At 37.5% G+C, this 24846-nt stretch overlaps 2 protein-coding genes across 10 annotated transcripts in view; one reads left to right on the top strand and one right to left on the bottom strand.

Annotated features, from left to right (window-relative positions):
• Fam117b (family with sequence similarity 117 member B) overlaps window positions 1-13252 on the top strand; it is a 62434-nt gene extending 49182 nt beyond the window's left edge. The window contains exons 6-8 of the mRNA XM_070019334.1: window positions 661-886; window positions 3044-3164; window positions 9302-13252. Of these exons, the coding sequence (XP_069875435.1) occupies window positions 661-886; window positions 3044-3164; window positions 9302-9620 (666 nt within the window). The 3' untranslated portion in view covers window positions 9621-13252. The remainder of the gene's footprint in view (window positions 1-660; window positions 887-3043; window positions 3165-9301) is intronic.
• The window catches only part of Ica1l (islet cell autoantigen 1 like), a 69100-nt gene that overhangs the window by 4222 nt on the left and 40032 nt on the right, over window positions 1-24846 (bottom strand). For 6 of the 9 annotated variants that reach the window (XM_070019341.1, XM_070019369.1, XM_070019351.1 and 3 more), the window contains exon 13: window positions 20298-23199. In XM_070019341.1, the coding sequence (XP_069875442.1) occupies window positions 23084-23199 (116 nt within the window). In that variant the 3' untranslated portion in view covers window positions 20298-23083. The other 3 variants (XR_011371252.1, XR_011371247.1, XR_011371244.1) reach the window with 3 other exon arrangements.

Raw genomic sequence — 24846 nt, 5'->3', positions numbered from 1 at the left:
TACCTAAGAGTTTTCCTCCTTTACCATGATTATTCTTTATAATTTTTAAAATAACATTTATAATTATGTATGATAAATAATTCAACAGTTCATTTATTCAACAAGCATGGACTACCCATATGTATGAGATTCTAGGAAGATAAATTCTTCACCTAGGATTTTGGGTGGGGCTGTTAGATTAGGTAGGGTGTCAGAATAAGCCACATAAAGGACTGAAAAGGAGGAGGGTTGTTGGTTTTTTTTTTAAAGACAGGGTTCTGAAATGCAGCAGTGAAACTCACTAGACACTGCTGAAAATGAAATATACAATTTGTGGGTGGGGATGGGAGGGAAAAAGTGCAGGAGAATCCAAAAGAAATGTACTCATTACCTGACTAATGAAACTGTAACCTCTCTGTACATCACCTTTATAATAACAATTAAAGTTAAAAATTTTAAAATAATAGACAGGGTTCTGTTATGTGCAATACAGTTTGGCCTTGAACATAGACTGGCCTCAACTCAAAATCTTCCTGCCTTCCGAGTGCTGAAATTACAGGCATTCACCACCATGCCTGGCTTAGAATTTGTGAGTTTCTGACACTACAGACAAAAGGTGCATAGCTGGTGAATTTCAAAATCAATGCTAAATACATTTATACTTTAAAAATTTTATAACAGCCACAAGATATTCCAGATGGCCATCGTGCACCTCCCCCCCTTGCACAGAGAAGTAGCAGCACACGAAGCATTGACACACAGACCCCTGGTGGGGCAGACAGGGGAAGCAACAATAGCAGCCGCTCTCAGTCTGTGTCCCCCACATCCTTCCTCACCATCTCCAATGAAGGCAGCGAGGAGAGTCCTTGTTCAGCTGATGACCTGCTTGTTGATCCCAGGGATAAAGGTATAGTAAGGCTAGAGGAAATTGTCACTGGATAATAACTGAATTCCATATGTTTTATTATTCATTCTGTTCATTTTCTAGGACGACACACACTATGTGTACCCAGGCTACCAGAGTAATGGCATCAAAGCATAGGTTAAAAAAAATTATACCACAAAATAGTCTTGTTGTAGTGCTCAGACAAGTTTGGTGAATTTATGGAATTTTGTTGGTATTTTTTTTATTTGGGGCATTTAGTAATGCAACTTTCTTGTTCATGATAAACATTTTTCCTGTAAAGCTCATTGCTCTCTATTGCCTACCTTGATACTTTCTAACTAAATATAAAACATTCAATTTAGTTTTTTTAATACTTTTTCCAGCAAAATTAAACTGGTTTACATAGCAAGATGAATGTGCAAATCAAGCCTGGAGTAAAGGGTGGAGTATGCTATATGTCATAAAAATAACCAGAAGGAGAAAGCAATCTGAATATTAAGTATTCTACCTTTTAAACAAATTTGATCCTTTTTTTAAAAACTTGTAATCAGGTCAATATTTTGTTACCCTAATCTGCTAATATACATACTCAACAGTAGAGCATTTATAAATTCTACAGCTCAGTAGTTATTTATTTAGAACCTCCTAGTAGTTACTTATTTAGAACATCCTATATATTGTGTTAAATGCTACGTTAGTTTGACCAGCTACCTAATCATTGAATCTAACAAGTACAGAAGACAGAAGATTTACTGAAGTCACATTAAATTATGGACAGTTTGAACTTGCTATTTGGACCTTTTTGTGTTAGGTCAGGTAGAACATGACTAGTAAGATCTACCCCTTGAATTTTCATACTTTTGCTTTTACAGGTAAAAATTCCATATATTTTTTCATCCTTGTTAAATTTGATTTTAGAAAACTAATGATTGGTTGACTTTTATGATTTTTTTTTTTTGTGGGGCTTGAACTCAGGGTCTAGGCATTGTCCCTGAGCCTCTTGTGCTGAAGACTAGTGCTCTACTACTTTTGAGCCACAGTGCCACGTCCTGTTTTTGAGTGATTAATTGGAGATAAGAGTCTTACAGGGACTTTTCTGCTCAGGTTGGCTTTGAACCCTGATCCTCAGACCTCAGCCTCCTGAGTAGCTAGGATTACAGGTGTGAGCCACCAGCACCCAACTTACGAGTTTCTTTCATGAGAAAAGCTGGCCTCAAATTTATCAAAATCAAAACTTTATCTCAAAAACAACAAAAGGGTCTAGAGCCGGAGCTTACATGTTGGAGCAGTAACACTGGGTTAAATCCCCATTACTGCAGGGGGGGGAGGAGAGAAGGAGAAAGGTAGAGAGGGAGGGAGGGAATCAGGGAAGAGTGAGTAGGACAGGGAGAGAAAAGGGGGAAAAGAGTAGAAAGGAAAGGTGGAGGAAAATGAGAAGAGGAGGATTAAGGGAAGTGGAAAGGGCACAGAAAAGGAGAAGGGAGGGCAGAGGAGTGGGGAAGGAAAAGGCAAAAGGAGGAGAAAGGGAAGAAAGAAAAGGAGGCCACAGCACTACTGTCAACAGGAATTTATGGTTTAGTTAACACAGATTGAAAATGTGGAACAGTCCTGTAATATACTAAGAATTTAAGTTAAACAGAACCAATAATATTTTTAATTAACTAGAGTAATTTGTAAAGATTTTTAAAACTTTGATGTAGACTTTGCAGGATGTTCTGGGAAAATGAGTAGAACTTATTCTCCTTATAATGAGAAACTCATAGGCAAAAGGAAGTATTTGGCATACAATATCCGTTGGGACTACTGGGAACAGAGTGATCAAATTAAGAAATTGTGAAGGACAGGTCCAGGCAAGCAATAAAAAATCTATTTCAGATATTTGTGATGGGAAAAAATGGAAATAGTATTAAGAGTATAGAATAGAAATAAAACAACCAGTTAGAACAGTGTTGTAACTGAGGATGAAGTAGTGTAGGTCTAGACTGATAATTTTAAATAAAAAGAAATAATCTATTTATTTATGCATTTAACACTTATCTTTTTTTAAAATCAGGAATTGTGCTACATATTATGGTGATGATGAATACTTTCTGCCTTAAAGTAGCCAAGAGTGTTAAACACAGTATGCATTTTACTAAGATGTATTTCTTAGTAATATAGTGTGTCATTTTCTTGCAGAGAATGGGAACAATTCTCCTTTGCCCAAATATGCAACCTCACCAAAACCTAACAACAGTTACATGTTCAAAAGGGAACCTCCTGAGGGCTGTGAAAGAGTCAAAGTCTTTGAGGAATGCTCGTGAGTACCTACCTGCACACCTCTCCAAAAGAAATTGTGTTAGAATTTTCACATAAATTGCAAGACCAATATACTGACCATGCATTTATCAACCGTGCAGATTATATAATTGTTAGCATTTTGTATAAGTGCAATACTGCTATCACACTGAAGAAAATTAACAGCAATGTAGTATCAGGTAATGTTATTTGGTGCCTCAGTTATCTCCAGAGTATTTTTTGTGGCTGGGCCCAGCTCTTTTAAACTATTTTTGAAATCCTTTGCCAATACAATCAGTTTTTTTGCTTTATAGAATTAGGCATGTCTCTATGATAATGTAAGAAGCAAAATTTGTGTTGTGGGGGGAGTGTGGAGAGATTGTTGGAACTTTAACATAGGGCCTCATGTATGCTAGGTAAGCAGTCAACCACTGAGAAAATTGATTAGTATTTGGGATATGATAGTGTTTAGCCATACCCTCCAGTCTCATCATAGCCTCAGGTCTAAGAGCCACCCTTTTTTGCTTTTGTTTCTTGTGAAAACTAAAATATAATATGAAAATAGTGCAGCCTTCCCTAGTTCACAGTCTTTTTTTTTTTTCTGTCATGAACATTTGGAATTATTTGAAATATGCATCTTTTTGTTTCTTCTATGTTCCCTCCTATTTGGAGCCTCTTTTAACCTAACTTCTGACTAATTTGCCACACAAAGAACATTATCTTTGAATCCCTTCAATTTCTCTATTAGGAAATACCAGTCAGTCTCCTATCTGTGTCTCTGACAGTAATTGAACTCTTATTTTAGCAAGTACTTATTTTTTTCTACCACATTGATCTGCAGGTTTTAGCTCATGTCAGCTATGAGAGTTTAAGTAGATTTGTTCTATAGATGCCTTGTATTATTATCACCTGCGAAATTCACTGTAATTGTAGATTCCAGGCCCCCAACCCAGTACTAATGAATCAATAAACTTGAAAGCAGGGTTTGAGTTTTCTGTATCTTTACCAAATCCTGAGGGACAGATGATCTTATTGCTCAGTTTGAAAATGCTGGCTTTTCATGAGGGTTCTTAAATAGGATCCTAAAAGTAAAAATCTAAATATAGCCTCAATACAGCTGTTTTGAGTTGAGCTCTTTGATTTTACTTATTTGGCAATTAGGACTTGTCTAAGTGTAAAGAAATGGTTGACTGGCTCAGCAATTTCAATTTACTTCTTAGAAATGATTAGATATTTGTTATATAAGCTAGTGTCTTGTTTTTTGCTGTACACTATTTCACTTAGATGAAATAGCTTACTCTCTGAGCTATTTGTTTCTGTTATATACTTTGAAGGGAGAAAAGACAGGAGCAGTGTATGTATAGATGGATAAATAGATCAAACAGGGTTAACTCAAACACATTGCAAGTTTTATGGTATATTGATCTGTTTTTTTTTATTCTAATGCTTCCTAGGAATTTTTACTGATATAAAAATTGTGTAGCACACAAATGTGCTAATTTATGTGAAATGTGTGTTTGTTTGTTTGTTTTTTGGGTCCAGTCATGGGGCCTGAACTCTGGGCCTGGGCGCTGTCCCTCAGCTCTTCAGCTCAAGGCTAGCGCTCTACCACTTGAGCCACAGCGCCACTTCCGGCTTTTTTCTTTTTGCTTATGTGGTGCTGAGGAATCGAACCCAGGGCCTCTGGCATGCAAGGCAAGTGCTCTACCACTGAGCCACCTTCCCAGCCCCTCTATGTGAAATGTGAAAATCTATTAGCATTTTAATTTTGTCCCAAAGATTAATTGGCAGTAGTAATTCAAAAGTGGATGTTTTGGAAGTAATTTTAACTTCCTATTAAACAAGTTACTCAAAGTCTACAAAAGTTAGTCTCTTTTTGCCCTTGCTTATGTAAAAGTTAGATCAAATAGTGAATACTTTTGCATTAAAGCAATAGTAGATTAGTGGTCCAAAAAGTTTAGCTTTTTTTTTTTTTTTTGTCGGTCATGGAGCTTGAACTCTGGGTCTGAACGCTGTCCCTCAGCTTTTCAGCTCAAGGCGAGCGCTCTACTGCTTGAGCCACAGCACCACTTCCGGTTTTCCAGCGCCCGGCTAAATTTAGTTTTTTAAATCGTTGTTTAAGAATATTTTTCCAGAAGTGGCGCTGTAGCTCAAGTGGTAGAGCACTCACCTTGAGTTGAAGAGCTGAAGGACAGCGCTCAGGCCCAGAGAGTTCAAGCCCCATGACTGACAAAAAGAAAAAAAGAGAGAAATCTGGCATATGAAAATGATCAATGATTATTAATAGCCGGGCGCCGGTGGCTCATGCCTATATTCCTAGCTACTCAGGAGGCTGAGAGCTGAGGATCGCAGTTCAAAGCCAGCCCGGGCAGGAAAGTCCGTGAAATTCTTATCTCCAATAAACCACCAGAAAACCGAAAGTGGCATTGTAGCTCAAGTGGTAGAGCACTAGCCTTGAGTTGAAGAGCTGAGGGACAGCGCTCAGGCCCAGAGTTCAAGCCCCACGACCGACAAAAAAAAAAGCATATTTTTCATGCCTGACTTATTCAACTGTAACTTTCTGTATATCACCTTATAATTTAAAAAAAAAAAAAATTTCTTCGCTGGGTGCTAGTGGCTCAGGCCTGTAATAGCAACTCAACTCAAGAGACTGAGATCTGAGGTTTGAGGCCAGCCCTGGCAGAAAAGTCTATGGGACTGTTATTTCCAATAAACTTCAAAAAAGCTAGATATGGGGCTCTGGCTCAAGTTGTAGAGAGCTAGCCTTGAGTAAAACAGCTTGGGCCCCGAGTATGTATTTTTGTCTTCCAGGTGCCAATGTATTTTCCTGGTTCCAGTTAATGAAATCCTTGACAGAGTCCCAGATAGTGAGGCTTATCTACTTTGGCTTATATCTACTTTGGACACAATTCTTAATGTTTTATTTAAGAATAACTGTTAAAGGAAAAATAAAACATAGGATTGATGGTGTGTTAGAGGTACATGCTTAGCAAGAAAGAGACCCTGAGTTAAATTCCTGGTACAAGAAAAAAAAAAAACCCTCTCCACAAAACCACAGTTCTAAGATTTTTTTTTGTTTTTGTTTTCATTTGTGCCTCAGATTTCTTTTCTAATAACCAAGTGGTGTGAGGATTAAAATCAAGAACATCACAGAATTGTACTTTTCCTCCAACTTGTCTCTTGAAAACTTCCTGCTCCCACACTGTTTCTAATTCATTTCTTAGCAAATGAACATTTCATCCCCAAATCCTGGTACATACTCTATGTTCTCTTTCCCTAGTTCCTTTACTTTACTTTGCCTGTCATCCATCCCTGGGAAGGGGTACAGTTTGGAGCATGGGAGAGACTCCCACCTGTACCTTTGGAAAGTGACAGAAGTGAAGGCTAGTGAAGTGGCAGCCCCTATTTAGGTTATCAAAATGGGGCTCTGAGGTCAGAGCCTCTAAAAAAGGCCTCTAAAAAAGGAGACAGTTTAGCCTAAAATCCTCTCGTTAGAATAGTCACTACATGACCATTTGCTCTTATGATGCCCTTGCACCCCATCCTTCTTTGTGGGACAGAGTTGGGGTAGGGATAGTATTGGGGCTTAAACTTGGGATCTTACCCTTGCTAGGTATTCTACCAGTGACCCCACCTTCAGCCCTGTTTTGTAATTTTAAAAATTTTGGCTTTGAACTCAGGACCTTGTGCTTGCTCACTTACTTACTTAGTTCATGTTCTACCACTTGAACCAAGCCCCTAGTACTGTTTTTGTGATATTTTGGAGATTGAGTCTGGGCTAGCTTTGAACCATGGTCCTATGGTTTTGAACCTTCTGAGTAGCTAGGATTACGGGTGTAATACTAGTACTTCCTACCCAGGCGCACAGCTGGACTGTTATCTGCCTATTGTAGGCTTCTCAGTGTAGCTGGGATCACAGGCACAAACTACCCCACTCAGCTTCTGCCATTGAGAGGGAGTCTTCTGGAATTTTCTTTCCAGCTGATCTGGAATCATGATCCTATGAAACTTAGTCTCCCGTGTATCTAGTATTAAAGGCATGGATACTCACCTGGTCATCCCATCCTTGGGCCAAGGTGCTGAGAAGTGTGGCTGATTAGCAGTACATTTTTGATACTTCAGGAACTTGTTTTCCTAGGTTGCTTCCCAGTTGATAGGCTTAATATTCCTCAGGTATTTCTTTTTGGTCTTCATTAGGGAGTCTGTTTTGGGTATACACTGATGGTTTTTGTTGTTAGCTTACTCCACACACTTATGCATCAGGGGGCTACAGCTTACACATGTTCTTTTTCTTTTCCCTTTTTCTTTTGGCAGTAGTGGGGATTGAACTTTACTACTTGAGCTGTGTTTAGTACTTAAGAGTTGTTCTTGAAACTGAGTTGCAGAGCCTTCCAGAAGAGATCTGTTTCCCAAACTGTGCTGCTGAACACTTGCCCTAGGAGACCCTCCTGGGTTAGCTCTACAGCACTGTCCCAGGGTGATCCTCTCATGTGTGTTTGATTTTTAAGTTGCAGAATGCTTTAAAGTAATAGTAATATTTGGAGCTAATGAAAACTGCAAGTTTTAATAGACAGGACCTATGCCCCAGAAGTGGGTTCTGTTTTCCTTGAATAAGGTACTCCTAGAAGTGAAATCTAATGGGTTTGGGGAGATTCTTTTGTGTTCAGGAGTGATGAGAAGAGGGACAAGGAGTTTTTGGTGCTGTTTGCTGTTATTATTATGTTTCCTAATCTGATTAGTTAGACAGGTTATTACTGTTTTGTGCTGTATGTCATAAGTCTGTTTTCATGAAAGCATAAAGAAAACTAAATGCTTTTTAGATTCTGTCACTAAATTTAAAAAACCGAAACAAAGCAAAACAAACAAAATCAACCACCCTATGTTTTCTAGGTTCAGAATTTGATCACAAAGTCAGGAAGTTTTTCAAAAATGTGAAATTTCATCCATGACATATATTAGTAGCTACATGTATCAAGCCATTTAAAATTTTTAAAAATACTTCAATTTATTTATTTTGGCGCTGGGGAATAGAACCCAAGGCCTTGCTCATGCAAAGGCAGCACCCTCATACTGAGTTACCCCTAACCCTGTCTGTAGAGTGGCTTTTAACAAGAAGCTTTACAACAAGTAACGTTAAATAAATTAGTTGATTAAAAATCTAGTTCTCAAATCAGGTGCCAGTGGTTCACGCCTATAATCCTAGTTATTCAAGAAACTGAGATCTGGAGGTTGGAGGCGTCAAAGCCAACCTAAGCAGCAAATCTATGAGATTCTTATTTTCCCACTCCCTCCTCCCCAAAAATCTGCTCCCTCCCACAAAAAAAAAAAAAACCCAGGGTTTTTCACATAGATAGCTTTGGTTGTATTTCTTTATGTACATTATCTGTTTTTTTTAAAAAAAGTAAAGAGTTTTTACAAATGAGGGAAACCATGCAGTCTGTTTCTTTTGGTTTGGCTTACTTCAATTAATATATTTTTTCCAAGTCTTTCTATTTCCATATGAATGGGGCAATGTCATTCTTTCTGATGGAAGTATAGAATTAATGTGCCTGTAAATGTACAGGTAAACCCAATGGATGGTAAAAGACAAAAAATTACACTTGGACATGATAAATTAAAACAGGACTCTAAACATTCACACAGTGAGACCAAAGGAGGATATTAAGAGAGGACCACAAGGGCTCAATCGCTATGAGCATTAGATCATATAAAATGATGCTTATCTAAATAATATCCAAGAAATGAAAACAAGACTTTCTATTTTACTTTCTGCAGTTCTTATTTTTTTGTTTTTTTCCCTTTTGTCGCTTTTTTAAAATTTCTGTACTTTTTGTCTTGTATGTAAGTGTATCTGATTTGGAGAGGGGAAAGGGAAGCACAGAAATGGTGGGACAAAGGGTGAGCCAATTCAGCAGTGACACTCTAGATGCTGTATTGGAGATGAACTAAAACTGGGAGAAAATGAGGGAGGGGTTAACACTGTTCAAAAAGAAATGTACTCGATACCTGACTTATGTAACTGTAACCCCTCTATACATCACCTTTACAATAAGAATAAAATAAAGAAGTTGTTCTGGGGGCGGGGGGCAAGGGGGAAGTAAAGCGTTTATTTCAATGTTAAGTGACTTAACGCTATTGGGTTGTCTGTTTTACATCTAGGCCAAAACAACTTCATGAAATCCCAGCATTTTACTGTCCTGACAAAAACAAGGTGAATTTCATTCCTAAAAGTGGCTCTGCTTTCTGCCTGGTCAGTATCCTCAAGCCACTCCTTCCTACACCAGATCTTACCCTCAAAGGCTCTGGCCACAGCCTGACAGTCACCACTGGCATGACAACCACTCTGCTTCAGCCCATTGCTGTGGCCTCCTTGTCTACAAACACAGAACAAGACCGAGTCTCTCGAGGAACCAGTACAGTCCTGCCATCAGCCTCCCTACTTCCACCACCAGAACCAATTGAGGAAGCTGAAGGATAGGTCCCAGTGCTATGTGACCATGTTCTGGGAAACTAGGACGTCCTCACATCACTTGACTATGCTGACATCGTGTGCTCCCTGTTGGCTGTGATGTGCTCTAGCTATCCAGTGACGTGTGACAGCGAGGCTTCTGGAAGAAAGCAGTCCTTCTGACTGCTCTGCCCCATTCATGAAGGCCAACCATCAGTGCTTTGCCTGCTTTTCTAAAAGCACTGATGGAAATAAGGTCTCATTCTTTACTTTTTGGAGGGACAATACCACATTTTTTTTTTGTTTTCAAATTAGACTTAAAGACAAAATCACATACACAAAACCTGATCCCTACAAACATAATTCATGAAGGGAGATATGAATGATGCTGCAAGAACCATCTTTTATATGAAAACTATTTTATAATACCAATGTAACATTTTCTGAAGCGTAGCAAACAGGATGTTCAAAAGATTCTTTGGTGGCCTCTGTTTCTTGTTTCCCTTTCTAAAAGTTGTGTGCTTTTTTCGCTGTTTTCAGCTTTGGGACCAAAGGGATTGTTGACATTTTCCCAGCAATGTTAATCTCATGACTAAGTTCTTCTCCCAAATAAGAATTGATAGGTAAATACGTTCAACAGTATATATAAAAGAGATAAAAAGCAATATTTGTACTACATTATGTGATTTATGTTTTTTGATGTTGTTTGTGCTTTGGGTGAAATATTTGTAAAACTGCTGTTTTCTTCACTACTCCTGTACACATTTTACCATGTGATCAGAAAAGTTAGTCTGAAGACAAGTGCTTTAATATGTTCACCCATATTGGAACTTGGTTTAAAAGTCAGTAAGCCAAAAGGAAACTATCCAGTGTTGATTGCTAGCTAGGAGTGAGGAACCCTTTGGTTTTCTGTGAAATGTCTATACGTGATCGCCCACCTTTGCCAGGTGTCATTCTACCTTTAATCATCACTGTATCATAGCCCCAAGAGACCCTAAAATGGCTGTGCATGGATTTCCTCCTTTGCTTTTGTGATGTTGTTGTCTTGTGGATTTGGTCAGGGTTAGTAGTTTGCCAGGAGTGTAATCCATTGAATAGCGATCCGTAGCCACAGAATCTTGAGATTGACTTTTCTTTACAGTGTTGGCACTGAGATTTGTTGTCTACAGATTTTTCTAAGTTGTTCTCCAATATTCCAGTGGGAGGGAAAAAACAGATAAGAGCTTTGGATCATAAACAACAGGTACCTTTGAACAATCCAAACAATTTTGTATTTGGGCTCATTCTAATACAAACCACTGCCAGTAATACATGACACTATTTCATTTCTAGGTATGTGGTAATGAAATTAAGGAGCAACTCTTTTTAGAAGAACTTTAGCAAAGTGTTGATAAAAGGCATCCTTTTAATATCTTCATATGATGCAATGAGTTGATGTTTTCATATGTATAATAGGTAGAAAAAATATTTTTAAGTCCTTGTAAAAGGGTTATCATTTTAGAGGCTAATTTTGTCCTCTTGTCCAGACGTATTCCATCAAGAAAAATCTAAGCGTAGTCATATATCAGCTGAAAACTCTTATTTATACTGATATGACATCTAAGCAATTTATAATGCACCTTATTCAGTTTAAAGTAAAGGTGTATTTTAGGTCAATCAGATACAATTAAATATTTTAATGAAGGTGTAAGGTTTCAGTTGGTAGGACTCTTGGGTTTTTGGTACTTTTTCTACCTAAAACCTAGTTATTGGGAACTATTAAGTTACAGTTTCTATATCAATCAAAGCTCAGTTATGCAGCATCTGAAGTTTCTGATTTTTCTTTTAAATTACTTTAACTCTTTGCCTTCTTTGTTAGGCCTTTTGACTTTACTATTTCACAAGTGAGTATTTGCTCTATACAAGAGAAAGGTACAAGAGAAAGGTAAAAATGAAATTGGGTTAGCTAATAGGAATGGGCAGGAGAAGGTAGTTAAAAACAAGATTTTGCTCAACTTTTGTTTAAACTCAGGGTTTTTTTTTTCCTTTTAAATTTAAATTCTACTAAATCTTTTTTTCATTCTCTTATGCTTCTTCACCTTTATGGTCTCCATCCCCAACTCAGTCACAAGGGTATTTCAAAATTAGAATATTAGTGTGCAACAATTTCTCTTTGTTGTGCACCTTTATCAAATTCACACCTTTGTGCAGGTTTTCATAAATCTTTAAAAGCAATTAAAAATCAGATGAAAGAACAAGTTTCAGATTTATTATTTTTAGTCTTATATATAGAAGTTTGGTGGTAGGGAGAATGTGAAATCAACTGTCTGGCAACCAAACACATTTCTTGGATTTGGGAGAACTAGAGCTTGAGATGTGAAGTCAAAGGTCCATGGTACAAAACAACTCTTTCGTGTCAGTGCCAAAGGGCTAACTTTTAAGCATATAAGCTTTATCACAGTTTTTAAGGAATATTAACCTTAGGCCCATCTAGGTGTTCCATTTAACCCTTTGTTTCCAGATGGCAGATTTTTTTCAAAAATGAGTATTCACAATAGAATACATAATATTGTATTCTAAAATCACACTCCATAATTATTGTGTCACTGTACAGAAGGTAAATAGAATAGAATATAACTAAATTCTCCCACAGTGCTAGGGGACTGAAGCCAGAGCCCCATGCATGCCAGGCAAGCCTTCTACCATGGGCCTATATTCCCAAGTTCCTAATTTAAATGTATTTAATTTTAAAAAATCCATTTAAGTAAAAGAAAAATGGATGGCATGTATCTTTTGGCAAAAGGAACTATTTCCGTTACTTTTTGTCAATTTAACCTTAAACAGTTTATTCCTTGTAATGATAAACTGATAAATTGACTGTTACTGTTCATGACTCTGTCTATTACTCTGTTGCTTATCTGGTTTTTGTAACCATTTATATTCTAAAAGTACTAGTATTGCCTCTTTGGTTAAATATGATGTGTGTGGTGTCAAATTTTTAGTTTTGAACACAGCTCTTCATTTTGTTTATAATGTTTCTTACACTTTTAACCAAATCAATCTTAGAAGGTGCTATTGCATACTGGGGAATATCTGGCAACAATGAGACTTTTTTCTTTAAAAAATTGTTGGCATTCATTAGAAGAAGGTATCAAAAATGGCAGAATTTATTGCAACTTTTATGTCCAAGGTTAGGACTGGTTGTCAGGATTTTCTCTTAAAATAAGGAAAAATTGCTACTACAAAATCTATTGTTCTAAACTTCAAATTCATTCCTTAAAGCTTAGATTTTTTGTTACCTTCTAACTGGATCAGTGGAAGTCCTGAACTTGCAAAATAAAGATGAGAATATTTAAATCTGCACTTTAAGGTTTTTTTACTCTGCCCAAATTAGTGATAAGCAGAGTAACCCTGAACAATATTTTGTTTATACAGTCCTGTTGAGTATAATTTATGTTTTTTAAACTCTGCATCTTTTATCTCTGTTGAAGCTCTGTAAATCTTTTTAAAATGCAATTTTTAAACTTGTTTTCTAACAAAATTCCACCCCAAAAGCAGCATTTTCAGTGGTAATAGATATTGTAACTATGTTCTTATGTATTCCTTGTACCTGAACACTTGTTGCTGCCTCACAAGAAAAGAGAACTTTTATGTTAAAAATAAAGTCTGTTCTTGAGAGTTTCTCCTGTGTATTTTTATGAATATTGTCTCAAAAATTCACATTTTGTTTCTTCTCAGACTTCTTTGTAGTCCTGGGGTTTGTACTTGGGGCTTGCTAGGCCAGTACTCTACCACTTGAACCCTATCTCCAGCACTCTTTTTAGACATTTTTAATCTGACCTAACACATGTGTTCTTCACAGATTGATAGAACAGTATGTTTGTGTTAATATTTTCTTGATACAAAGCTAGAGTACCTAGTCTTTGTAGTAAGTATTATAAGCCAACTCAAAATATAAGCAGCTACTGAAAGATGTATTAGTTAAGTTTGTTGGGGATCATAAAGCTGAGACAGTTGGTTTCATTCTAAAGTACATAAAGAGATGGTTTTTTTCCTTTTTAAAATTCTTGTTCTGTGACAGCCTTTGGTATGGGATGATATGTGGTTGCCAAGAGACTGCTACTAAGGACAAACAATGCTCAGGAAGCATAGAGTTCAGTATTGTACTGTGGATTGCTTCACTTGTCCCACAATGCTGCTAAGCTTCTACTGGAGACATACTACTGTTCAGCAACTCTGAAAATTTCAATTAACTATATTATAACCTCCCCACTTTGGCTTGGGAAGATTAATGTTAACTTTTACCTTTATTAGGGGTCACCATTTGTTTTTTGGAAAGACATAACAGCCGATTCAGATAACTCAATGAAGACTGCTTTACAGTCACTTAGAAAGTAGAGTCAAAGGTGAAAAATGCAGCAGTGCTAATCACTAGACACTGTTGAAAATGAACTGTAGAATTTGTGGGTGGGAATGGGAGGAAAAAGCTGGAGGAAAGCTAAGAAAGAGGGACATTGTCCAAAAAGGAATGTACTCTTTACCTGACTTACATAATTGTAACCCCTTTGTACACCACCTTTAGAATAATAAAAAATAATAAAAGTAAAGTAAAAAGTAGGTTTATGTTTCAAGTAAAAGCAGTTTGGTCATCAAATTGTTGGGCTTTTTTCTTTTTTCTTCCTTTTTTTTTTTTTTTTGGTCGGTGATGGGCCTTGAACTCTGGGCCTGAGTGCTGTCCCTCAGCTCTTCAGCTCAAGGCCTAGTGCTCTACCACTTGAGCTACAGCGCCACTCTTTTTTCTTAATTTTGGTGTTCTAGGTTTGAATTTAGGGCTTCGTGCTTTCTAGGTAGGTGCTCTGCCACAGCCTCCTGAATAGCTAGGATAACAGGCATGAGCCCCTGGCACCTGGCTACACATGTGTATTTCTGAGCCAGTTATTGTGGCACATGCCTGTAATTAGAGCACATGGGAGGAAGAGGCAGGAGGACCTAGTGTTCAGGGACCCTAGGTTACCTGTAAAGAGCCTGTCTCAAAAAAAAAAAAAATTACAATTCTGATCAAGTTAACCAGAGTTATGGTATAACTGATGTTTATAATTCAACAGAGTATTCAAATGCAAAGAGAACCCCATATTGGCATAAGATTTTCTGCTTTTCTGGGCTGCAGGTGGAGCTCAGTGTAGAGCTCCTGTAGCTCTCAGGACAATATGGTCTGATCATACCAGTAGCCTTTGTTTTTACTTGGTTCTGTGTTTTGGAAAATGCTTGGGTCTCAAATGGGCCTAACCAACTTTTAGGAAATCAATTAGAAAACTATTCATACACAAGTATTTTTATGTAGAACTGCATTCTGCCTCTGAGCTATGCGCCAGGCTGTGTCATATGTAAATATAAAAAATATTTCTTATCCAGACTTGTAATCAAAGCTATATAAAAAGTACTGCTTCTTACAATAACTAATGTCTACAGTGTGAGATTTGTAAAAATTTTGATACATATAATAGAACAAATCTAGATCACTTTTGAAAAGTATAGATAGTTTTAGCAGGTTGTGCTTGGTTTATACTTATGAAACTCATAGGAAAAGGGTGAATTTTTACTTTTCAAAACATAATCTGTGGGCATGTTGAGCTTATTTGTAACTAAAAGAAATTATGTAAAGTTCGAATACATTTTGTCCTTGTAACTGTTCTGTTTTTGCTTACGCACGTGAACCCACATCTAGAGTACCTCACAGAAATTTAAATAATTATAATTTGTTAGGTTTGGGAAAAATACCTTTTTAATTTTACACACTAAGAAACCTCTCTAGGAAGTGACTTTCCTGTCAGTGTGTACCATCCACAAGAAGCCCTTACCTTTGCAGGGAAAGGAACTCTCCCTTTGCTGTTTCCCATTGTTTGTACTGTTCGATAAATAATCATCTCATGGAGAACCTACGCCACAGCATGAACAGCATTGTATACATTGTAACTGGGTCCACACATAGTCATGTCAAAAATATACCTAGATAACCAGTCCAAGGAGTTATCAGGAGGACATTTCTCAAACATTAGTCAGACTTAGAATCTGAACAATCAAAAAAGAGAGACCATAGTCCAGGAAGGAAAAAAAAATTCTAGGTATTTGGAAGAAATAACTGTCTTAAGAAAATCTCTGAATCCAGAAATATCTGGGTGATGGTGCAAAAAATGAGGTACATGTAATCAGCCTAGCATGAAATACTTCCTTCTCATCGTTAAATCCCAATGTGAGTTCACAATGCAAATTTTGCCTTTTATTAAAAATTGCTCAAAACACACACACAAAAATAAATAAAAATAAAAAGTACTGCTTCTATATCAACTTTCATGTGTGTTGTTAGATTAGTCTGGTATCTTACTGCAGAGATGAGACTAAAACCAAGACATTGTCTCTACTTCCCTTTAATCAGTATCTCTGAACTGCTGGTTTTGTTAACACACATATACAATACTTGTTCTTCGGATTTTAGCATGTTTCTCAACTGAGACTTTGCCTCCATATAGTCTGAGGCACTAGAATGAAATAGTCCTGCTGAATTGGCATAGTTTGCAGACGATTACCATGGAAGCTGCAATGATGAACAGCTAGGAGTATAACCATCACCACCCCATGCCTGAAGCACCTATTTTTGAGATCATTCTGATGCATTAGAGGAAAAAGAAACTACTGGATTTAGAGGCTAGTACTAAGTATTGGGAGATACTAGTCTTAGCTCTACTGGGACAAAAAGTCCATCTTTTTGAACCTCAGTTTTCTTATACAATAATGGAAATGCTGACAGTGGTACTGTCAATTGAATGAGGGTAATACTTAAATAAAAAATGAAGCAATGATGTTATCTTCCTTTTCTTGCCAAGTCAGTCTGATCATTCCATACAAAACTCAGGGTTTGGAATCATAGAAAATGGTCCCATGAAATTTATTTTAGGTTATGAGGTATTATAGTCAAGATACTGAGCTGAAAACAGTTGGTAAATAAAAGTTGGTAATGCTTACCATTTGACAAGCACTTTACATGTTACTTTTACCCTAATCTTCACAATAACCCTATGAAGCCAGGAACTGCTGCTTTTAACTGTTTAGCAGATAAAATTAGAATTAAGTTGATTCCAATTAGCAAAATGGGTCATACATCTGAAAAATGTCCCATTCTGTTTTTGAACCAAGTCTTAACTACAGAACTCAACGACTAAGCCTTGCTATTTGTCCTGCACCAGTAATACTGATAAAACACATTTTACTCTCATTGCAGATTGTGGGTCTCAGACACTGGGCCTTTGCCCTGCTCCTTCTCCTTATCTTCCATGTTCCCTTGATTGCTGCAGCTGTTGCAGCTTGGTTCAAGTACCAAAGGAAACTGGTTAAAAGCCAGAAGTCAGCCAAGCACTGATGGCTCACACCTGTAATTCTAGCTACCCAGGAGCCTGAGAGCTGAGGATCGTGGTTCAAAGCCAAACTGTGGTTCATTGTGCTTAGCATCATCTTATATGGTCCTTATATTGACCTTTTTGCTTGTCTGGTAAGATTATCCTCAACATATATTAGCTATTGCAATAAGGGAAACCATGGGACCTATGTTTCTTTGGGGCTTTTTTCCATCTTTCCATTTCCTAACAAATGGAGTGGTGGTATTCTGATGGAGGCATAGACTTCCATTTTGTGTGTGTGTGTGTGTATGTGTGTGTGTGATCACATTTTCTTGATCCATTCATCTACTGAGGGATATCCAGGCTTGTTCCATATCTTAGTTATGGTGAATAATGCTGCAGTAAACATAGTTGTGCTGGTAGTTTAGTATAGCCTTTTTTGTGACCATTTGGGTAAACGCCCAAAAGTGGGATTGCTGGGTCACAGGGGAGCTTTATGTCTAGTCATATGAGGAACCTCCATACTGCTTTCCAGAGTGGTTGTACAAGTTTTTAATGTACTATATGATTTTTTTTCCTTTTGTATGTTTTTCCCCCTATGGTATAACTCCTGTTGTCACTGTATTTGATTCTGGTGCCTTGCATCTTGTATATACATTTTTTTTTAATTTGGGGAGGGAAAGGGAAATAAAATGCTGAAACAAGGATACAGGTTGACCCATTGTAACAATGAGACATATAAGACACTATGTTGAAAACAAACCTTACAACTTGGTGGGGGGGGGAGGGTGGAGTTGGGGAGATGGGGAAGGAAGGGATGATAGGGGAAAAACAAAGGAGGAGGTAACAATGCTCGATAGGAAATGCACTTATTACCTTGCTCATGTTACTGTAACCCCTCTGTACAGTATTTTTATAAGTTAAAAAAAATTTTAAGCCAGCTAGGGTAGAAGAGTCCCTGTGAGACTCTCATCTCCAATTAACAACTCAAAAACAAAGTGGAGCTGTGGCTCAAAGTGGTAGAGTGCTAACCTTGAGCACAAAGAGGCTCAGGGACAGCACCCAGGCTCTGAGTTCAAGCCCCACAACTGACAAGAAACCAGGAAGTTAGTGACACCAGTCCTCCTCTGGTTTTTAATGTTGCTGTAGTTACAGAAATTAAAGAAAAATGCATTTAATCTGGGGAACATGTCTGCATACATTTGTTCCTTTAGCTGACTTGTTGACTTAGAAAGATAATTTTAATTAAAAAAAAATTGTAGTGCTGAGATTGAACCCAGGGGCTTGTATGTGCTAGGCGAGGCTCTACCACTGAGCTACATCCCTAGTCCCACAGAGGTAATTTTTAAATTGTAACAATCTGTCCATTTTAGGGAAAGAAGACAATGAAAGGTATGAAATTACCTGGATCGTGATGCACAGCACTACAAAAAAAAAAAAAAAGGCCATAATGTTAAGTCATTATTTCTGCATGGTAAGGCTTTGCATGGTTACACTGGGGTGGGGTGGGGGGTGAGAGGGGGTCGGGAGTGTTAATTGGAGTTAAAAGGCTCATAGACTTTATTGTCCCACCTGGCTTCAAATCATGATCCTCAGATCTCACCAGTGATCCTCACTGGTGGCCACTATGATTACATTTTGTAAATTGCCTTTTTGGATGATGTTCAGTGAGTAATAAGAAAAAGGAGAGACACAGGGTAAAAAGACACACACACATTGTATACTCAGTAGTCCCAGAAAGATACCCACTGTGCAATGGCATGACAGCATCAGGGGAGAGAGCCTTGCAGAGCAGGTGGGAACAAGAGATTTAGAGTTAAGACCTATGTGCATATGCCTTGGGGGCAGAGTGAACTACATAAAAAAGGTATGAAAGGAATTCACAGGTGAATGTCTATGCTTCTAGGCGATGAGAAGGCAAGGAGTTCTTGTCCTGCTGGAGGTGATACTGAAGCAGCAGGAAAATAGGGTTTAATTTTTGTTTTGGGATAGTACTAGGGTTTGAGCCTCCTGCTTGCTAGGCAGGTATTTTACCAATTAAGGCATACATGCCTATCCCATTTTGCTTTTATTTTTCAGAGATCTTCCATATTTGCATGGGGTATCCTTGGCGTACAGTCATGGTTTATTGGTTGAGATGTCTCAAATATCTTTTTGCTTAGGCTGGTAAAAACTGAACCATAACCTCCAGATCTCCATCTCCCAAATAGCTGGGGTTATAGGCAGAAGTCACCATGCTTGGAAGGTTTTTTTTTGGTTTTTTTGCACTTTGAAATCTTACTAACCAGATCTTTATTTCCTTTTTTTAAATGTACTCTTTGGCCAACAGTTTATTTACACCACTGAATGAAGAATTATATCTTGGCTTTAAATGTTAACAGCAGGGCTTAGCATGTACAAGGCCTTAAGTTCCATCTCAGACCCCCCCCCCCACCCACCAAATCCCCCAGAGAAAACCATTGACAGTGTTTATGGAGCTTTTATGTCTTCTTTTAGGCTGTACACAGAAGATGAAAGACATTTTATGTTGGGCTTCTGAATGTGATCCACTCATAGTTTCATAGTTTTTCTTTGCCATATTTAAACTCCTTACTGTTGCATGTTTAAATGTATTATTGTTAGTACTACTGGATTAGTAAATATTTTAAGATTTTATTTTCTTCCTAATATCTGTATCTTACGATTCTAGGTTGCTTCAGTGTCACTGAGATAAAGAGATGTAGGGGGCTGGGAAGGGTGCTTGCCTTGCATGCATGAGGCCCTGGGTTCGATTCCTCAGCACCACATAAGCAGAAAATGCCAGAAGTAGCGCTATGGCTCAAGTGGTAGAACACTACCCTTGGAGCTCAAGAGCTGAGGGACAGTGCCCAGGCCCAGAGTTCAGGTACCATGACCGACACACATACATACACACACGAGTTCGGGTACCATGACCTACACACACACGCACGCACGCACACACACAGTCTAATGGATATAATAAAATTGGTATGTTAAAAAAAAAAAGAGAGATGTAGGGCTCTGCCGTTATGGAAGACAGAAATAACTAGATCACTTTGGCTCTCTACTTTTTATTCCTGCTTTCAACAACTCAGGATGAATACTATGAATACTATGAATACTATGGCTATTCAAAACTTGGAATTTTTACTTCTGATAGCTGTGTTTGTTACCAGAAGTGTTTATAGAGAATACACATTCTTCATCTCACATCCAGTCCTCTTCTGTATTTGCTTCACAAGGATAGCAACTGCAACTACTATGGTTTTTCTTTCATTCTCAAGTGTCTTTGTCAGTTTCATTTACTTTCTCACTATTGTGGTCCTGAGGTAAAACCCAAGTTTTAAAATAGGGAAACAATAATGAATTATTGTTGAATTATCTATTGATTAACAAAACACTTTAGGAAACAAACTGTGTTTAATGCCATCTTGCAATCTTTATTTATAAATAAGGCTCAGAAAAATAGAGCACATTTAATCTTTTTTTTTGTTTTAATGCTCTAAGCCCTCCTATTTCTAGGTGATCTATAAATAGTTATTTGAAATATGCACAGCTGAATTACACTTTTATTACATTGTGCAAATACTAAAACCTATTTTATTGAAGTAGTTTGTTTCTAATTTTATCAGAGCTATGTTCTACAGTAGCAAAACAAAGACTTCAAAAAGTAACAAACTACACTGATCTTATGCCCTGGTATTCCGCCTCTCCTCCAGAGGCAGTTATACAGACAGACAAGGCAGATTCATTCTGTGGGGCTTTTCTAATCATCAGTGCATTTTTATCTGGTATAAAATAAAGTACAAGATCAATGTACCCCCCCATTGAATATAAAAGGTATCTATTTTGAGAGATATTCTCATTCTACTCTTTGTTCAGGATAATTAATTTCTTAATGGATGCTCTGGAGATAAGTAGCAGCTGGTTATTGCTCATCTGTTGCTCCTGCTGAACTGTGCTTGCCTTCATGATTATAGGCAGGAAGGCAAGCACTATATTAATCAGTATTGGTTTACTACAGCAAAAGGTCTCTTTCTGACCATCAAATTATTTTTTGACCTTGAATTACTAATTCTGAGAAAACAGGAATAATTATTCATTTAATAACAATTATTGGTATGCTTGTCAAAAATGCAGTTGTTGGAGTTGAAATGATAACATATATTGTGTTGAAAGATGAAACTAAGAATTGAATTAAGAAAAAAATCTTGTGTGCCTTTCAATTTGGGAAATTGAGGGTGTTATTCCTGCCCATTCATAGTCTGGATTCAAGCTTGTAGCCCGCAAGGCCCACTATTCATTAAAGTATCTTTGTTTATACCTGATAACAAGTATGAACATGTATGTAAGGGACAATATTCAAATGTCTGTGAACTAAAGTATTTCAAAGAATCCTATTGCCAAGAAAAATGGAACAAACCCAAGATGTAAGCTTGGAATTTTTTAAAACAAAGTTGAGAGCACTAGAATCACTGAAGGCATAGAATTTAGATTGTGGTTGATAATCATAATCTAGGTAAAAATCTTGGCAGAACAATGACAATTTTTTAGACTGGAAAATTTTTTCACTGAATAAGAAAGACAATTGTTTCTGAAAAAAACAGCATCTCATAAAAAAACAAAAATAGGAATAGTATTGTAAAAGATATTAAGGGAAGACTTTATAACCTTTCCTATGTTTCCAGCCTTCAAATAAGATCTTTCCATCCTGTGCCATACTTGACCATCGTGGTGTATTTTCTGGAAAGCACATGGCAGTTAACATTGTGGTTAGGCCAGATTGCAATAGATTTTAACTACTGTACTGCAGTCCAGTGGCATTACAAATAAGTAAGCCAGTTTTGAACTAGGACTACATGAAAATTTTGTGAACAAAACTTTGTTTTCTTATGGAATTACATTGGACTAGATGACAAACTAACACTTGGAATATTGCCTCACAACTAAAATAGAAAAAAATAGACAGGAAATGAGTGGCTAGTACATATACTTAGTAGCTGTTTTTTTTTTTTTTTATCATTGTTCACTAATTTCTGTTAAATAGCCTTCCCTCCAAAACTTAGGCTTTAAACCCTGCAAGGGTAACAGCTTTTACTTAATAATCAAAGAGTTTCAAATGTCACCCACAAAAATAGAAAAGCGGAAAAATTAAACACCTCCTTATGAGTCATTTAGGGTTTTCTCTGTGTGAAAATATTCTAGCTAAATCATATCAAGAAATAAGGGATTAAACATACAAATCCGTGGAAGAAAGAGGTGTCTAGCATTTGTCTTCTGGAATTAAGACGGAAATTTCCTGGCAATTCCAGATGGGGAATGTTTTCCACTCATTTCAGGAATAATGTGAATGTTGCATTTCATTGAAGCCATATGTGATAGCCTGGAAATACTTGGAAAATGTCTTGAATGTTGTTGCAAATTGTGTTTTATAAAATGGGAAGATAATTTTTCCCATTTCTATGGAAGATAGGTATGCAAATTAATCGCTGCTACTTACCCCGTTTAATAATGGCTTTAAGGGTGTCCATGATTTCTGTGTGAATGAAAGGTAACATTACAGCTTCATTATATTACATTTTAGCTTCCACATGGAGAGGAACAAGTACAGTTTCTCTGATTTCATTAAAGCAAATTGAGTCCTCTTATTCTATCTTTCCAACCAAAGACAAAGCTGGCTAATGCTATTTTCCACAACAGACTCCCCGACCCTGTTTTATCTAAAAAACACCCCCCCAAACCATACCCAGTGTACATGCTGTCCTTACCACATACAGAATTCTCTGTCAGCAAGGTCATGAATATAAAATGCTTCTCAAAGAAATAAGCTCAACTCCTTATTGACAGAATTATTCCTAACTATTATTTAGACCTAAATTTGGCATCTAAATATTGCAGACTCAGTTATTTTAAAAATTTTCCACCTAGTATCAGCATCTACAAATCCAAAGATATATGTAATCTATTCATATGTGGTCCTTACCATCTGATTACAGGTACTGGCTGACAGGTATTATAGTCGCAAATATCATGGTTTCAGGTGTGGGTTACAATAGAATCTCCTTTCCACAAAGGCAGTATGTTGTAAAATTGATGTCTCAAGACCCCTGAAATGAACATCAGTCATGCATTAAGAAGTTCATCATCTGAGTGTCCAATGGCATCTGGGTTTGAAAGTGGGTCCAGGTCTGCAAATAGATTGAACCAGGCTGACATGTCTTGGTTTCCATTGTTGGGGGCTATTAAAAAGAAAAACACATTGAAGAGTTTCAGTGTTTTGAAGTCATACTTTGTATCACTTTTATGATTTTGAAAAAGATACTTCTTTTTATTAAAAAATTGATGATCATTATATCTACTTAACAGCTGATGCAGACACATTGTGCTTTGCTGAAGCTCCCATAGTGAAGTAATTACATGCTGCTCTGAGAAAGGTAAGCAATAGTCATCTTAGAAACATTTAATTTTAAGGTAAATTATAGGATATCAGGTAAAATTTAAAACTAAAATAACTTGTTAACTCAGCATTTGTTGATTTTTATGGTGAAAGTATTACAAAAGTATCACATATAGAAAAAACATTCTCCTAATCCTACCATATTAACATACATTTTCATTTGAATTTACAGTTGTTTTATTTGTTTTCTATATGCTCTAGTTTTTGCTTTTGTGCTGGTGGTAAGTTTTTTTTGTTTTGTTTTGTTTTGTTTTTGGGTCCGGTCATGGGGCCTGAACTCTGGGCCTGGGCACTGTCCCTCAGCTCTTCAGCTCAAGACTAGCGCTCTACCACTTGAGCCACAGGCCACTTCCGGCTTTTTTCTTTTTGCTTATGTGGTGCTGAGGAATCGAACCCAGGGCCTCATGCATGCAAGGTAAGCACTCTACCACTGAGCCACCTTCCCAGCCCCTGGTGGTAAGTTTTGAACTAAAGGCCTAGGTGCTGCCCCATACCCTTTTCTCTGAAGGCTGGTACTCTATCACTTGAGCTACAGCTTCACTTCCAGCCTTTTGCCAGTTAATTGGAGAAAGTCTCATGGACTTTCCTGCCCAGTCTGGCTTCAGGGCATTATGCTCAGATCTCACCTACTGAGTAGCTAGGATCACAGGCATGAACCACTGGCACTCAGCTACAAGATTTTCATAACATACTAACTTACAGAATACATTGTATCTTAGAATCTCCTCCTTCCCTTCCTGCATGTATTTATATATGTACGCATTTACTTAGTTTAATTTAATTAGTTTTGTTGGTTTTTTTTTTTGTCGGTCATGGGGCTTGAACTCTGGGCTTGGATACTGTCCTTGCGCTCTTCAGCTCAAGGCGAGCGCTCTACAGCTTGAGCCACAGCGCCACTTCTGGTTTTCTAGTGGTTTATTGGAGATAAGAGTCTTAACAGACTTTCCTGCCTGCCATCCTCAGATCTCAGCCTCCTGAGTAGCTAGGATTACAGGCGTGAGCCACTAGTGCCCGGCTAATTTAGTTTTTGAGACAAGGTCTCACTGTATAACTCAGTCTAGGCTCAAACTTGTAATTCTCTTGTTTGAGTATCCTCAGTACTCGGATTTTCAGATATGTACCACTACTCCCAATATCACAACTTCTTTCCGATCAAATCCTTCTCATCTTCTGTAGAAAATGGAAATTTTTATGCATAAGTAGCCTTCAAGTTTCTCTGTTGCAGATACTGGGCTGGGACTAACAAATCTGAACAGACTGTAGGTCATATAAGGCCAGGTTGTTGAAAGCCAAATGGTTCAACATCAGAGTTGGAAATCCAGAGGACCAGGGTCAAAGGCAGTCCACTCCAGAATCAAGTCAGCCCTCTGTGACATACTTGGTTCATACTTGCCATAGACCAGAGAAGGCTGGGATTTGGGCACTAAAC

This window comes from Dipodomys merriami, unplaced genomic scaffold (genome assembly GCF_024711535.1).
Source record: "Dipodomys merriami isolate MVZ:Mamm:240054 unplaced genomic scaffold, mDipMer1.0.p SCAF_1, whole genome shotgun sequence".
Lineage (NCBI taxonomy): Eukaryota > Metazoa > Chordata > Mammalia > Rodentia > Heteromyidae > Dipodomys > Dipodomys merriami.
Note: the sequence above shows the minus strand (reverse complement) of the source record. Positions and strands in the feature narration are given on the sequence as shown.